Source organism: Micrasema longulum, unplaced genomic scaffold (assembly GCF_059751315.1).
Source record: "Micrasema longulum isolate JH-2025_06_02 unplaced genomic scaffold, ASM5975131v1 h1tg000857l, whole genome shotgun sequence".
Classification (NCBI taxonomy): Eukaryota; Metazoa; Arthropoda; class Insecta; order Trichoptera; family Brachycentridae; genus Micrasema; species Micrasema longulum.
Genome location: NW_028278049.1, coordinates 180,257 through 198,173, shown reverse-complemented (window position 1 = coordinate 198,173; position 17,917 = coordinate 180,257). Strand labels below are relative to the sequence as shown.

The 17,917-nt window shown below is 32.1% G+C and overlaps 1 protein-coding gene across 3 annotated transcripts in view; it reads left to right on the top strand.

Moving 5' to 3' along the window:
• The window catches only part of LOC148278608 (uncharacterized), a 79,198-nt gene that overhangs the window by 59,078 nt on the left and 2,203 nt on the right, over positions 1-17,917 (top strand). For 2 of the 3 annotated variants that reach the window (XM_088231163.1, XM_088231162.1), the window contains exons 4-12: positions 9,406-9,591; positions 11,371-11,719; positions 12,331-12,550; positions 12,805-12,988; positions 13,754-13,881; positions 13,992-14,174; positions 14,321-14,648; positions 14,727-14,858; positions 14,941-17,625. In XM_088231163.1, the coding sequence (XP_088087289.1) occupies positions 9,406-9,591; positions 11,371-11,719; positions 12,331-12,550; positions 12,805-12,988; positions 13,754-13,881; positions 13,992-14,174; positions 14,321-14,648; positions 14,727-14,858; positions 14,941-17,625 (4,395 nt within the window). Of the gene's footprint in view, positions 1-654; positions 796-9,405; positions 9,592-11,370; positions 11,720-12,330; positions 12,551-12,804; positions 12,989-13,753; positions 13,882-13,991; positions 14,175-14,320; positions 14,649-14,726; positions 14,859-14,940; positions 17,626-17,917 lie in introns of those variants that run through there. The other variant, XM_088231164.1, reaches the window with a different exon arrangement.

Below are 17,917 nucleotides of genomic sequence, written 5' to 3'. Positions count from 1 at the left end.
TGACCTACAGATTTTTATATATTTATTTATTGATAAACCCGGCACGTAGTAACTTTTACTTAACAAAAATACATATTATATATTATAGTATAAATCTTCAATATAATGTGAAAAAGAAAAATAAAGAAAAAAGTTTTATTTTACATGAATACTACACGGCAGTTTCATGTTGTAAATAATATGCTAAGATATAGATTAAACAAAAAAACATTTTGAAAAATTCGACAATTTCTGCATTTAATTTTTTTAATTTTAAGAACATTTTTTTTGTTTTAAAAAAAAGAGTCACAAAATATAACTATATTGAACCCAAATAGCAATGAAATTCTTTTCAATCACAAAAACAAAAAAGTAATTATAATTACAATGGAAATAATTCAAATATCATTAATTGTATATATGAAGCACGAACTTTGTGATCATTCGTTACAATAGAATAAAGAAAAACAACTTTGTTTTAAATCTTTTTTTTTCTGCTGACTGATTTCAAAGCTATACAAGCTTCTTTATCAAGGTAAACTAAACTAATGAATTGTATCCTATTACTATTATTCGACTGAGAATAATCGTTACAATAGTTGGCAGCACCTGCTGTACGCAGGCTTCGCGTGGCACGATGCCTTGTATTTAAAAAGATGCATCGTTTTCGATTTCATCAGTCGGCTGCCTTCGGCCATCGAGCGTAGTCGTTTGCCAATATCTAGTGTCGCCGTTACCTCTGTTCGAGCAATGCACCGCGCTGCCTACATTAAAATGCCGGGAAAACGTGGCGGGAAATTCCCCAATACACAAATGGTAAATTTATTTTCAAATTCCTTGCTTATAGTCAAAGAAATGTGATTTAAAAACTTCTAGCGTTATTTTTCTAACCGCGTGTTTTTTAAATTATTCAAGCAATCTTTTCGCGGCAATATTCTTTTGTTTTAAATTCATATTCCATAAAAAATCTACTTTACAAATTTATTTTAAATTTAACGCCATTTTAATGCGCGAGCATTTATTTCAAATGATACTACCTAGCCTAACCTAACCGCGTGAATTTCAAATTGAATAAGTATTATTTTTGTAACAAGTTTGTAATGTTCTATCGTTTTAAATTCATATTCCATAAAAAAATCTCCTTTACGAATTTAATTTTAATTTGACGCCATCTTGATCCGCGAGCGGTTATTTAATATAATACTTTTACTGACGATATGAGAACGATAAATAAATTTACAACTAACTGGACTCAAAATACAAGCTAAATTTCATACTTAAGATTTTATTTAAAATACATGTGAAATATGTAAAACTAAATTTGAACAGGTTTACTAGTAAGGAGGACTCTTAAACTAATTCTGTAAAAAAAAATATTGCTAAAAAAAACTGAACAAAATGTTTTTTTATTATTATTTTTCTTAAAATCTCATTAAAACTGATTAAAAGTAAACCATTAAATATATATTTGTTGTACCTTAATTATAAACTGAAATTTCAAGCTTTAAAAAGCACGTTTTTATCGATGAAAACCACGTTTTTATTTTGAGGTTAATTTTTCTACAATTTATTTTTAAATTGAATTAATCCTCGATATCTTAATAAATATATGTTTATTATAAAATTAGTGATAAAACCATAACGTAAATTCTTTTTTCGTTGTCCACGAAAAACCATGTATTTAAACTTTATTTATCACCCGTTAAAACTATTTTATTCGTAATTTACAATGAAATTTTATGTTGATATTATTTATTGATGTTGTCTGTATTAACCCGAAAATTACACACTATCATTCCTATCCGCATCCAGTGATACATAGGGTAGTGAATTGGTACTTCAATCACAACGTATCTTGATCATTTTTAAACAGACGATGTAAGGTGATTAGTCTTACGCCCGTGTGGGAACTATGAAACATTGCAGTGTACCTTTGACTATTCATATTTCACGTCCACCCTACCAGACAGACGTGGAAGGCGAACACGTCAACCACTACACTACGAGGCGGACTTAACTCCACTCGACTTCCTTTTTCGAGATTTTTAGCTGAGAGTAGCTATCGAGTCGAAAGTACCAGTAAAGGGTTCTAGTTCTATTTCACACTCAAAACTTTATTCGTTGTCCACACAGCAATTTCCCAAAATCACTACTTTGTCAAAATATTCATCTTTAATTACCAAAATTTATAATTTTATTAAAATATGAAAAAAAAAAAATTACAATGTGCCTATTATAGAAAAAACTATTTTTAATTGCATATATTTTTACATGCAATATGAAATATATATAAGACGGTTATTTTACGAAGAGTTTTATCGCATACGAGACAAATTAATGTCGGTATTCTGAAGGTTGAAATTTTGATACCCAGCCATAAGATAAAATAAATAAAATTGCATACCTGCACGCCACAGCTCTCCTCACGTAACAAACTGGTATTTATGCTAATTTATAAAAAGGTTTTGGCAAAAGTATTTAAATTGTTAAAGCAACGTTAAATCTGTCTTTATTTCATTTTGCAGATAATGTTGTCTCATTTAAAAACTTATTGCAGGTCAATAACAAATATCTGTAATATGTGCACAAAATAAATTATAAGAACAAAAATACATTCAATAGTGCCTAAGAAATGTGTCTTTAATATTGGTTTTTCGATGATATTTTTTATAACGTTTGACAGAAGTTTGCAAATATTATGAATATAAATCATTTACTTAACTGCCTAAACGGGTGATTTTATTACTTTCTATATTTCTATGGTCTAATGGTCAGCGCGTTTACCTATCATGCGAGAGGTCTCGGGTTCGATTCAACGGAATTTTTGCACTAGAATTTTAATAGACATCTGAAGCGAAAATTGATAATTTTAACGCTGCGGTTAGTGCAACAGTCCAGTGCCTTATGCACCATTATTAACAGAAAGGCAAAGCTGATGACGTCATTGCTAATTGGTTATTTGTGGACTATTTATTTGGATATACAACAATAACCTGTCATTTTGAAAGATCATAAAATTTATACTAGACAATTGAATATTGAAAATTCCCTTCCGATTTAAAATTGAATAATTAAAAAATGAATCGGGTTGTGGTCCCGTGGCTAGATTTGCGGACTCACGGTTCAAAGGTCCGAGGTTCGAACCCCACTCTACCCCAACCTAATTTCTATTTTCTAATACTGAGTTATTTACAACTCGTTTAAAATGGCCACCAAAATTTAAATATTTGTGTAATAATAAAAACGCTAATATTTCTTTTCCACCAAAAAGAAAAGACTAAATTTTCCAAGAAAAATAGCAAAACTATAGACTAATATCATTAACAATCAAAACACTTTTCTTTGGGAATTTAGAGCTAAACATCAAAAAATATATTTTTAGGGATATTTAAAATGTCAACAATCGGTCAATTTATAATGCTGACCCCTGTGGCGTAATAGCTTATACTCTAGCCATACACACTGAGGGTTAAGGTTCGATTCTCCACGAGATCACAAAAATTCAATGTGATTTTACTCAAGCCTGGGTGTTCTATTTTATATTTCACCACTTGATTGGGCCTCTTGGCCTGTTCCGGTGCAGATAAAATAAATAATGTCAATTTGCTTACCACAGCCTGCTATGTTTGTACTTTGTATTTAGTACGTAATTTTAAAGGAAAACAGAAGTATACAGATTTCTAGTTTGAATGGAGGCTATTTTCTCACCGTACCTATCTAGGTTCTACTTAAACTACTGTACATGGAAACAGCTTTCTACAACTTCCTATTAAGTTCTCGAGACATAAATGTCATATTTTCTAAAGTTTCACCGACGGCGTAGCTCAGTTTTATTTAATAAAATAATCATTAGCTATAGATGCTTGTGGCATTTAAATCCAACCACTCCGGCTACCCTTACACCCTTACGTAATAATAGTGATAATTTCACTGTTTTTTTTTGTATTTTATTTAGGCCCAATTAAAGAATATTATGTTCTCGTAAATACTGTTAAAATATAAGTTTATATACCTCGTTAGTATTTAAATCCACAAAACCATAATATAAGTTATTATATTTTTTATTTATTAAAATACCTAATATTGCATATTTACGAGTATACTGGTCGCCCTGCAATTTTTTTAAAAATTTGTATGACTTCATAAACTGTGGAAAAAAAATTGAAGATTCATTTCAAATCAATTTACAGTTTACACATTGACAAACTTATTGTGGCTTAAAAAGCCACTATGCATAAAAGGCCTAAAAAGCTATGCCCGTGTTAAGCCATACGGATTAACAGAGAAAAATATAGTAAATTAAAATAAATATGTATTTACATATTGTAATACAATAACAATTTAAAAAAACAAATAACATTATTTATTTTGTTTCGTAGATGCATGCACCGTTTGTAAAAAAGGTTTTTCTGGAGTCAAACTAATAAACATAATGCTTCAAATAATACTTAATCCAATAAACTTCTAAAATGTTTTTACCACTTTTTTTAAACACATGTTTAAAGCGCGTGATGCTAAAAAACAGTTAAAACAATTTTGGATGTAAATAGAGCGTTATTTTCATGTTTAAATATTTTCTTTTTGCTATTGTCCTAATGTTCTCATTTTAGTTAAATAATCTACATTTTCATAAAATTGGCTTTTTTATGTAGTTTATGATTGTAGTTAAATAAAAAACGCTCGTTATCATGACCTTTTTTTTAATGGTAATACTCGCGGATTCTAGTATACCTATTATATAATTTTAAAAAGTTATCGATCAAGGAAAAATGCAACAAATACACTTCTTATGACAACTGACAAAGCCAAACGTGTGATTTTGATGGTCAAAAATAACTGGAACTCACACAAAATTTAAATAAAAACCAGTATTCCGATATTGCAAAAACTAGGAAATCGTTTCGATCAATGGAGTGTCTCAAATAGAAACATTGGCACCAAATGGGTTAGTACTAAAATATTAATTAAAACAGAAAAAAACACATTGAATATTTCACACTAAATCTTTAATTAATTACACTTTTAAATTCATGAAAAAAAGTCGTAAATCTTTGTTTTTATCAGTTTCCTGGAGCTAATTAGTAATGTTTATAACAAAGCGTGTTAAACCGTATAAACAACTTCATCTTTCTCCTTCACTTTCTCTTTATTTTTCTCTTTTTTTCATCGCGTGGCCGTCTAAGCTTCTCATTAATAATAATCATCTCTAATAATCTCTCCGAGTCCGCGTGCTGTCCGTCTAGTGGCGTTTGAGGTAAAAATTGTTCGCACCAAGGCGGAAGATTCCTATCGACAAAAAACTCATCAGGCATTCGTAGCACGACACATTTGTTAGTGAAAGTTATCCACGGCATTTTGAAACGCAAAACGAACTCTCACTGTTTATACGTAGGTACATTAAACGTTTACATGCATACACGTATGTATGAATTTATTTACATTACCACATGCACTGACGTATATTCTATAGACACGTCACTCCCTCACTAGCTGCATCTTACATTTATCAAATATTGCTTTGCCCTCAACAATTGGAATTCAGAACTAAGGTGGCTTTGCTTTATCACCGCATGGACTTTCAATTGCTCTTACTTCTTTATATAACACTATTCGCAACCCCTGCGCATCAACATATCTTGCTGAGAATTTCAATCATCATTCTGATCATGGTCAATCCAATCACCTTGCTTTTCTCAGGAGAGAACAATCCTTCACATTTAAAGATACATATTACAAAAAAAAAGATTAACGTATCCCTAACTCTATGAGGCCAAGAGCCCTGTGTTGAGTTGGGATACAACATAATAGAAAATGGAAGCATACATATTATTATAGAATACCACAAATAAAAATCATTACATAAACATCTCGACAACACGCTTTATGGCACTACAGATAAATCTATTTAATGTCTCGCAGCAGTCTCCTGCAATGGTCTCTTCCCTTAGACAAAAGCCAACCTTGTACACCTCTCCTGAAAATGGCATTCGTTTTGGAGAACTTAATATGTTCATTCAGGACATTGAACATCCTTGAGGCCACAAAAGAGAAATTTCTCCGAGCGAAATATGATTAAATATATTTTTTTGTAAACGTCAAACTACGCCCAACGGCGCAATTGCGAAGCTCTTCTTAGTTACAATGATGCACTGATAGAAGTACGTGAGTGAATATTATCTTTTCGTTCCCAAAAATCCAGTGAAAAGAAATAAATGGGTCGAAATTATAAGGAATTTAAGTAAAAAACCTGATTGGGATCTATTAAAAACGAATATCGATTCTTAACGTTATACTACAATTTTTTTTACGTACCAAAAATGAGTACCTATCCTTCATTTTTTGGTAGCATATTCATGCTCGTTGAAATAAATAAACAGTACTTAGTTTTCGTGTCACTACTTTAAAAAATATTTTACTGTACAGGGCATGTCTATGTATTTGTCGATGATTTTAATTAACAGCGTACTTAAATCTGTATTTTACGGCACAGCGGAGAAATTTTCAAGCCATAGATTTATTTTCTATTTATCTATAGACACTCAAACCAGTTATTGCCGACTTCTGTATAAATACATACAAGTACTTAGTCGAGTGAGTAGGTGTTTAAGACCGTGACCATAACCCACCCAAGAAAGTCACTCGGATATAATATGGCGGTCGGATAGCAATCCATTAAATTTCATACGAGTCGCTTGCACGAGAGAATGGAGAATGTTGTGTTGAGGTATGCTTTATACGTTTAGTTACTGTGAAATATGTTTTAAATAACGATATCAAAATTAGAAAGTGTACAGAACCAAATGTTTGTTTATTGAGTAACTATCATATTATAATATTTGTTTTAGTATCATACAAGTGTTGGCGTTTCATTTTCTAGAGTTTGTCTGTGATTAATTATACTTTTTATATATATTCATTTATTTCAAATCACATTTGTTTATACTTGTTTATTTATTTATTTATTTTACATAAACGCCATAAATTGCCTTTAACATATATTGAACATAAATATGAAAAAAAAAATACATACATAAAAACATAACAAAAAATTATAAAATTGCATAACTATAACAATAGTAACAAATATGTTAATACACATAAGCAACCAAAAATATTAACGAAATAAATACATAAATTTGAAAAAGGAAAAACATTTTTAAATATAAAGAAAAGTTTAAGAATAATATTGCGAGAGAAAAAAAGAAATCAGACTCGTTTTATAACTATCAAGTCCAGAACCAAATATATCAGCCTTGTCCTCATACTGATTGCCATATCTATGGAGCCTAGGGATAGGCGAGTGCATGTGATAGTTAGTCCTAGATCTTGCAGAACAAAAAGGAGATCTGTGGCGGGTAGTCGACCAGGTACACGGAAACACACCAACTCCAGCAAATCAGGACAGTCAATTAATGAATTGATCACTTTAAAAAGTAATATTAAGTAGTACATTCAGTAATAATTAACAAGGAGAAAAATGCAGTAACTTAAAAAGAGAATAATCTCTTAATTCGGTGTTTTTTTTCAATTTTTTAATTTGTTAATTGACTATCAAACTAAACAAAACACTTTTTTTTTATTATTTTTGCGTATTGCATTATCAGCGCTTTGATTTTTAAAAGTTTTTTTTTTTTTAAGTTTTTTAACTAATTTATTTAATACACACTACACAATTTTATTATAGTACAATTACATACTTCTTGTGTCCCGAATTTTTGAACCCGACCTGAATATTCCGTGTTAAGTCGGGACTCTTCTATATTAAAATAAATACATTCATAAAAATATTATAACACATCAATATACAACATACATATTAAAAATTTATAGAAGTCAAGAAATACAACACAGTTAAGTTATTTAATAATACATGTGTAACAAAGGTAAGATATTTTTTTTGGTAAAGAAATATTTGAGTTTTTATGATTTACCCAAATATTTAATTTTTGGGCCATTTTCAACGAGTTGTAAATCACTCACAATTAGAAAATAGAATCAAGTTGGGGTAGAGTGGGATCTGAACTACGGACCTTTGAGACGTGAGTCCGATACACTAGCTTCCGGACCACAATCCGATCAAAATATCATGTATCTAAAATTTCAATTTTAGTTACTCCGCGTGTGACTTCACAAGTTCTCTTCGTTGAGTTCTGCTGATTGGTGAATTAGCTTCGATTCGATTATCATTGGTTGAATCAGAAGAACCATTGACGTCGTTCAAAGTAGTTAGTTTTTATTAAAATCATTTTTATTATTTTTTTACTACATTTTCAAGAAACTTCACCGTACAGCTTAATGCTTTTATTTTTACCGCGTATAAGAAAATATTTTTATATTCAATTCCCCGTTAAAAATAAATTCTTTTTTAAAAATATAAATTATGCATATGTAAACATAATCCAATATGCAAAATAATACAATCATTAAAATTAATAGAAAATAAGACAAACACGTAATTTTAATAATAATAAAGATAAATAAGTCACTCAAATACCAAATTAATATGAAAATTCATAAATTCCTCACATAATAGTTTTGTTTTCAAAGGAATAAAAAATTATAATTACCTCCCCAATGAGCTTAAAACTATAAAAAATAATAGATCACTAAATAAATTCAAAGTAAATTTAATTTAATTTTTAGAACCCGAGTAAAAGCAGCACTCAATATTATTAGTATTGTTATTTTATATTTTTCTCTTCGTATAATTGATTTTTTCATGTATATTTGAAATTATATAACTTCAAATTAGTAAATAAATATAACAGTGTAGGTAAGGTATTTTCCAAACACAAGAGCAATTTTTTTTTTGGAAAGTTGCAGTTTTAAAATTAACTAAAAATATAAAAGTAAATTGTAATAGAAAAAAAAATCAAATAGGATCCATGAAGTGTAAACAAAAGTAATTAATAAAGAAAAGAAATAATAGTTTAAACGACATTAAAAAAATAAAGCAAAATATATAAATTGGAAATAAAGTAATGGAAGAAAAACAATTAAGAATGCAATAAATTATTTAATTTCATTAAAAATAAGTGCGTAGTCAGAAAAATTCCATAATTCTTGAAAATTGAAAAAATTGAACAATATAACTTAGGTCCTTTTCAGAAAATGGTGTACAAAACGAATAATTATTTATCTTATTTTTTGTTTTGTACACCATTTTGTGAAAATGACCTAAATTATATTGTTGTGGTATTTGTTACAATCAAAGTAAATGTAAAAAATGTAAAGTTTCCGCAAACCAAGTTTTGTAAAATTTCCATTGAAAATAAACGTAAAAAAAGCATTTTTCAATAAAAAATTATAAAAGAGCTATCTATGAATAATTAGTTTCATATTTTCGTTTAGAATCACCTTAAACAAAGAAATTAAAATATTTCACATAGATATGTTGTAATAATTACTTATCTTTTTTTTCAACAGATTCCCCGATGAACTCGAGAGCCGCGTCACACCTGATGATGAATTGAATGATGATGATGAAGACAATGGTAATAGTGATGAAGGCGAGGGCAAAGTCCGTCCTCCACGCCCCTCTCTTCGGCAGTCGCCCCTTCGACAGCAATGCCCCCTGAGGGGAGACCCTAGATGCCCCCCAGCATCAAAACGGTAAAGAAAATTGAAAAAACAAAATATTTTAAAAAGTTCTATTTGTTTTTGACGATGCGAAGATAATGATGAATTCTTTTCTGAAATTTAAGATGATGATCTTATAATTCCTCGTTCTGAATACTTTTCATCGTCAAAAAATAGCTCCCAACAGTAATTTTTATATTATAATATTATTAGTCGATAATTAAAAAAATGCGTCTCATCTGATTCATAACGTGATAAAATAGCAAATTTAATTTTTAATTATTAATTTATTATTCCATCAATTTAATTATTGTAGTTATTTAGTTTTTTTTCAATTATTTTAATTTTTTTTTACATTTAGGGAAAAAGAGGGGCACTTGATCCCCGCTTCGGATTTTTTATTATAAGTTTTCTCCTACTATGATTGTGGTATTTTTGTGCAACTCAATAGGTGGCAAATTTATTTTGTCCTTCATTTGCTTTTACAAAATGTAGATAACTGTTTTTATAAAAAACGAATTAACCAAAATGTCAGAGAAGGGAAAAGAAACCAATTTCCCTCATTGAGGGTGACTTGTTCCCCTCATAAAGGTGATTTGTTTCATATATATTGTTATGAAAAATTTCATTCGACATACCATGAAAGTTATAAATAAAACACTAGTTTATTAACCAAAACAAATTTATTAACTTTAAACCATACACATAATATTACGGATATTATCATTTTATGAAAGAAAAGAAAATAACACTGAAATTATAAAACGGGTAAGAGAACTCAAAAAATGATTTAGAAAAGAAAATCAGTCTTAATTGAACACAGACATAAAATGTATTTTTGTAAAAATTAAACCAAAGAACATTTTTACATTGTCTTGAGGTAGTAATTATTATGAATTTTTTTTTGGCTTTATTTTCTTTGGTTATATTTTATTTCCATTGTACCTGTAAGGATTGTAAAGAAATTTTTTTACCATTGTTGAATGGACTGAATAAGTCCGTAAATAAATAAATGAATAAATTATTCAACACTGATATTGCGAAGTGAGTGACAAAAAAAACTATTGTCTTGCATAAAGATGAAAAAATTGTCTTAGATAGCTTATTCATAATTTGAAGCCCCTAAAGGGGATCTAGTGTCCCACAGCAGAGAAAATCAAATATCCCAAGTACTAGTCAAGTATTCTGTCCTCTTTAAATGGTAACTACGAACAAGATTCAGTGACTGCTAACATAAAATAAACGGAAATATACACACATAGATGGAATAAATACAGCAATCATTTTTACATTTATGTTAAAAGCAGATCCTAAAGCTGAAATATTAAAGAAATTCGTTTCAAAATTGGCGAAAACAGTTTAGTCAGACGTGTTCTTCACTCGATTGATTTTGAATTTTGACAGCTCTCAATGAACTCCGACATATCAGGCCAGTGTTGCCGAAAAAGGAAGTTTTTTTTTTTGTTAAGTCGAAATATTGCTAGGTGAACAAGTCTCCCGAGGGGTCAAGTGTCCCTCTTTTTCCCTACTTCATAGAGTATTTTGACAAATCGGAAATAATATTGAAAAAATATTTTTGAATATTTAGAACAGATTTTTACGAATCTAATGACAACTTTCAATTCATTAAAAAAAAAAGTTTTTTTTTCATAATTTTTGGGTTTAAAAACGAGTACATACAAAACGGCTCATGTCATTCCGCCAAATTAATTTCTAACAAACTATCATAATTCATATTTTCAATATGAATTTTCATAAAACAAGCAATTTTTTAAACTACATACGAATTTTATACTTGTATTTTCTTTACAGGTATCGGACGCACGACGGCACGTGCAACAACGCGCGCCGCCCGCGCTGGGGCTCCGCCCTGTCGGCGGTCCAGCGCTTCCTGCCCGCGCGCTACTCCGACGGCGTCCAGGACGTCAGGCTGGGCCAGCGCGGCGAACGCCTGCCGTCGGCGCGCGCCGTCAGCGCCGCCGTGCACGCGGGCCGCGCCTCGCCGGCGGACGCGCGCGGCGGCGTCACGCACATGCTCATGCAGTGGGGCCAGTTCCTGGACCATGACGTCACGTCGTCCTCGCAGGCGCGCGGCTTCAACGGATCCGTGCCGAGGTGCTGTGGGAACGGAGGGAGGGAATTCGTGTCGCGTGAATTTCTGGTTAGTAATCTGAAATTTCTTCATAAAGAATTCAGCAGAAACTTGTAAATGTTTGCGGGTGAAATTGTAAAAATTTGCTTCTGTAATTTCGATGGTCCCCGAGAAACATAATTTAGTTTCTTAAATATGGTACTCGAGTACATTTGTGCAATAATTTTCTTCATTATACAATGTATTTAAATTTATTATGGTCAGCAAAAGTTTGAAAATTCTTAGACGATGAACTATATATGTGTACCACGTATAACTTAAACTTTACCATCGATTTGTAAAAACTCGCATGTGATATTTATAAAAACGCACATGCAACATTTGTAAAATTCCTTGCCCATAAATGAAAAAAAATAATGGTAGAGTTGTGGACTATGGATCAGAGGGTCAAACATGATACTCATTTTCTAGCATATTATTCATAATATTTTAAATGGTCGAATAAATTATAACAAGAAAAAGTTTAAAACCTGAAAATCACAAACAATTATTAAATTTTCTTATTGCCTTCTCAAAAACTTATCCATCTATAATATCTACATATTCTTTAAATTAATATTATTTATATACGCTACCTGTTTTTAGTTTAAACCTATTTAACAAGTTATTTTACATTCCAGCATCCTGAATGCCTGCCTATTTCTGTGCACGAAGATGACCCTTTCTACGGCCCTCGGGGAATCCGCTGTCTGGAGTTTGTACGCTCTAGTCCAGCCCCTCGAGCGGGGTGTGAACTGGGGTACAGGGAACAGATGAACCAAGTGACGGCCTATATAGACGCCTCCCCTATCTACAGCAGCACGGCGAAACAGTCCGACAAACTCAGGATATTCAGAAACGGTAAGCAGGATATTATAACAATATTTCTACATTTAAATATAAAGAAAATTATCTAAATAAGCACTAGATAGATTGACACCTTAACAGAACGCTATGTAAAGTTTAACTCTACCTACCATCCTATGTTGAAATGTTCATATTCTTCCAAATGAAAAATAGCATCAAAATTTAAATGTTTGATACATCCTTGATATCATAGTTCTTTTATAGTTTTTATTAACTGAATCAATAAGAAAATCTATTATGTTTTTTAGGAATGTTACAGTATGGTCGTTTACAATCACGTCGTCCCATTTTACCTCCCGAGGCTCGTGATACTGAGGCCTTATGCAGAGGCGGAGCTTTGGATGCATCTTGCTTCAAGGCAGGAGATGGAAGGGTCAACGAACACCCGGGTCTAGTTGCCATGCATATCGTTTGGCTTAGGAGACACAACAGGTTCGAATCTTGCTCAATTTTAAAACATCAAGTATAAAGTAAATGTGACGACCATAATTTGTTTTTATAATATCATACATCTTACATCTTGTTACATCTTCTCAGCATTTGTATTTTTTATTAATACACTTTCGAGATTTTACTTTTTTTTTTTTAATGTGTTTTGACAGTTACTAAAATCCCACCAAGCCACTTTCTGTGGCTTGTTGGTGTGATTTACTCAACAAAACATTATATATTACCCAAAATAACATGTTACGGGAAGTGACTACACAATTGCATATATATATTTAGTATTAAGCATTTTGTCCAGATGTTTATTGAAATATATGTTTTTGTAATATTTTTTATTTAGCTATTCTTTAATAATGTACATGCTTCCTACTTTCCATTATGTTGTATCTCAACTAACACAGGGCTCTTGGCCTCATCGAGTTAGGAATATGTTTTTTTTTTGTAATATATATGGATAGTCACAAAATTATTACTTATGTATTCATGCCATTGCTTAAACATAAAATTACATTCTGAAGTGTCAAATCTTATCAAGAACCAAAAAAAATATATATTAGTGCAAACATCATTGTTTACATTTAGGCTTTATGATGATATTCTATCTGAATATTCTAAATGATGAATTTTTAATTCCTCGTTCTGAAGGCTTATTTATAACACGATTTTATTATTTTTAGACAAAACATTAGATAGGCTCTCTAGAAAGGAACTTTTAAAAATATTTTAATCAGTACGGAATTGATCTTACAGGCTTGCATTGGAGCTCGCACATTTGAACCCCCATTGGAGCGATGAAAAAATATACCAAGAAACAAGGAAAATAGTTGGTGCATTCGTGCAACATATCACTTACAGGGAATTCCTGCCCATTGTCTTAGGTAAACCAATAATTGCTTACTTTTTTGAAAAACCTATTCATAATATTTTTTTTTTTGAGCAGTTATATTTTCCCTTCAACTCGTAATATTTGTTGTTTTTTTTTCTCTAGGGAATGAAGTAATCGAATTGTTTGATTTGGAACTGTTGAACAAAGGTTTCTACAGTGGATACAATTCGAAAATAAATCCTAATCCAGCAAATGCATTCGGAGCAGCAGCATTTCGATTTGGTCACAGTCTCGTGCAAGACTCTTTCATGAGATATGATCAATTCCACCAGCCTACAGATAACAGTGAGACTTTTTTCTGATATCTTCCATCAAATTAAAAAAAAATGTCAAACACAGATCATCAATTTCGCATCTACATATATTAAACCTGTTTTATAATGGTTTGCTGTTTTCATAAAGGTATTTATTTTTCATAATTTTGATTTAAGATGTCCCCCTTCACGAAGAACTAACAAATCCCACTAACATTTGGAGTTTTGGAGCTGTGGATCGACTCCTACTGGGTCTGACCAACCAACCATCCCAGAGGAGGGATGAATTTATATCACCCGAGTTGACCAACCACCTGTTTCAATCCGGTCGGTTTACATTCGGTATGGACTTGGCTTCCATCAATATTCAAAGAGGAAGGGATCACGGAATACCCCCGTATGTGAGTTGGAGAGAACCTTGTGGACTTACGCCAGTGGATAATTGGTCAGATTTACTCAAGATTATGCCACTTCGAGCAGTGCGGAACATGGAAAATGTTTACAGGTTAATATTTAGACTAGGACAATCAATAAATGTAGTTATTTAGTTAATATATAAATAATTATTAACATTTTTTTACAGGCATGTGGATGATATCGATCTGTTTACTGGAGGTATGGCAGAGCGTCCTGTTGTGGGAGGTCTTGTTGGACCAACATTTGCATGTATCATTGCTCAACAGTTCTCTAACCTTAGAAGAGGAGATCGATTTTGGTAACCATCCCTGATCATATAAGAAATTATTTTATTAAAAGTTTATTTGTTGACTTTTAACCTCGGTTTATTTTCTTTTAAGGTACGAAAATGGCGGATTTCAATCCTCATTTACCCCTGCCCAGCTACAGCAAATCAGAAAAATTTCCCTTTCTCAAGTACTTTGCCAGACTATGGAAAATGTTGAAACCCTTCAACCCTTTGTCTTCCTCCCCCCTGACGATTTCCGCAACGAGCGAATCTCCTGTGACAGTTTTTTACTGAGTAACTTTGACCTGACTCCTTGGACTGAACGAGGCTTTGACTTCGACAGTGACAATGACATCAACAGTTTTGACCGAACGACTAGACCCAAACAACAGACAACCGGACAACCTGACTTTACCCAAACTTTTAACGACCTACTATCTGACTTATTTTCTAATAAAAAAACTACCTCTAAAAAGAAACCTGATATTACCCCTGACTTGATCCAACTTGACGATAAACTTGATATACCAAAAACAACCAAGCCTACCAAACAGACATCAACCCCCCAACCACTGAAAGCCAAAACATCCAACCGACCTTTTACTAGACAAACTTTGACCACTAAACCTACTCCTCGAAGTACCACAATTACAATAGATGACAAACTGGACTTCAGCAAAAGACTATTAGGAAAAAATATTTCTTTCGCAGTATCCAATAACCAAACTAAAATTACTGAAACTAAACGATCTTTTGACGATTCTCTAAATTCTACCATCCCTGACCAAAAAGACTTTACCATTCCTTTACAGCGTACTACCAATGACACTGATACAATTGCCTCTAGAGAAGGTATTATAGATAAGCTTCAGAGCGCCGTAAAAACTTATGGCGGCATGCTAACTAATGATTTCTCTTTCTTCGGTAACCTTTTTAATAACAGACAGACAACTACCAGACCCCTTCGACCTGTTATCAAACCCCTTATAACACTGTACCAACAAGACTATCAGACAACGGAAGAACCTGAAAAATATACTTATTTAATAAATATAGTTCCAAAGACGACAACACCAAAGTATGAAAAAATTCAACAATCAATAAAAATTACAGTACAAGGACATCAACCTAACATACAATATCCGAATGTCAATTCTTATTCCCTAAACAAAAGACCAGTTTATAATCAAAACAAACTAGAATATAGACCTGTTTCTGACAATAACAGACCATCTTCTGACTACAATAGACCAACTTCAAACTACAACAGACCAACTTCAGACTATAACAGGCCATCTTCTGACAATAACAGACCATCTTCTGACTATAACAGACCAACCTCAGACTATAATAGACCGACTTCTGACTATAACAGACCAACTTCTGACGATAACAGACCAACTTCAGACTATAATAGACCAACCTCTGACTATAATAGACCAACTTCAGACTATAATAGACCAACTTCTGACAGTGACATACCGTACAATACAAATACTCCTAGTTATTTGAGGCCACAAAATCCAAGTTACCGACCTCAAATATCCCAAGATCGTTATGACTTTGACCAAAACCCCAACAACCATTACAAACCAAACAATTACAGACCATCTTACGATCAATCCACAGAAAACAACCCTTATGGTTTAGTGACATTTAGTCATATAGAGACAACCAAACGACCTGACTTGTTTAATCGACCTCGCCCACAATACGGTTCAAACAACAATCACAATGACCAGACAACTAGTAACTATAATAGTCAACCAATAATAGTATCTGCTGATGACAACTATGGGTTTAATACAAGACCGATTCGACCACAGACATTGAGACCAGTTTCTACAGGCATAACTATATTTATAAATAACGAACCTAGACCGAAACCTCCACAGTCTGACGATAATACCAGCACCAATGACGGTTATTCTTCTACATCTACGGACGAGGAAAATATTCCTCTTTTTACAAGACCTAATTACCAAAGACCATTTTCACAAAAACCCATTTCAAATTATAGACCTGACCATTATGACCATACAGGACCAGACAATGATGACCAAACTTACAGCAAACCTTTACAAAGTGACCATGGACAATTTTCTTCCTGGAGACCAGACGATAACTACCATGTAACCAACAGTGACAATAGTGATAACAGTTATTCTTTCACACATAAATCTAAACCGAGTTATAGCAGACGTACTACCCAGCGCCCATCTAGACCAAAGCCAGCAGTAGATATAAGCGTAGCTTCAGAGTTTGGAACTCATCACCCCAGCGACATTCAGATAGTAATTGACCCTCATCAAAAATACAAAAGCTCTCAAAAAACTACTAATAAACAAGTACATCGAACGCCCTCAAAATCCACAACAGTACAACCGATAAAACATTTTTACATCGGTAACATTCTATATAAGTATCCTCAGAATAATGACGCCGTGAAACAATATCTTTCTAGAAGTGCGAATGAAACTGGGGGCATCATAGAAAATGACGACATTATTAAAGAAAATTATAATAATGTCTGGAAACCAGATAAAAATGAACGTAGAAACTTTTTCGGAAACGATGATGAAAAAGATGATTTAAATGAAAGCAATGATGGAAGTTTGATCAAAAGTTCATCTGGTCAAAACAGCGGCTCACACAAAGACATGCAACGAAAAGGTGATTTGCAATTAGAATTATCACATTCTGTTAATAGGAAAGTACTTGAAAATTTTCCACAAGCAAAAGTAGCCAATAAAATGAATGATCGTGTGTTCTTTGAGGTCATACCAAGCGAGAATAGGTAAGTTCTGCATTTATGTTTTATATATTGCGTACAAACTGATAGAATACATTAATTTATTTCCAGAAAATATAATAGTATAAAGCTGGGTAATTGCTACAGCTAGGTAACTTCAAAATCATCATTTGTGAGTTAGCCACTAAAAACGGACTTTTTCAATCCGACTCGTCTTTGTGTTTTGGTAGGTAACTCAAAAATCCTGATTTTGAAGTTACCTGGTTGTAGTAATTACCCCACGATATTACATGTATAACATAAGAGCATTTTAGCATGAATATGTAGTCTTCTGGTT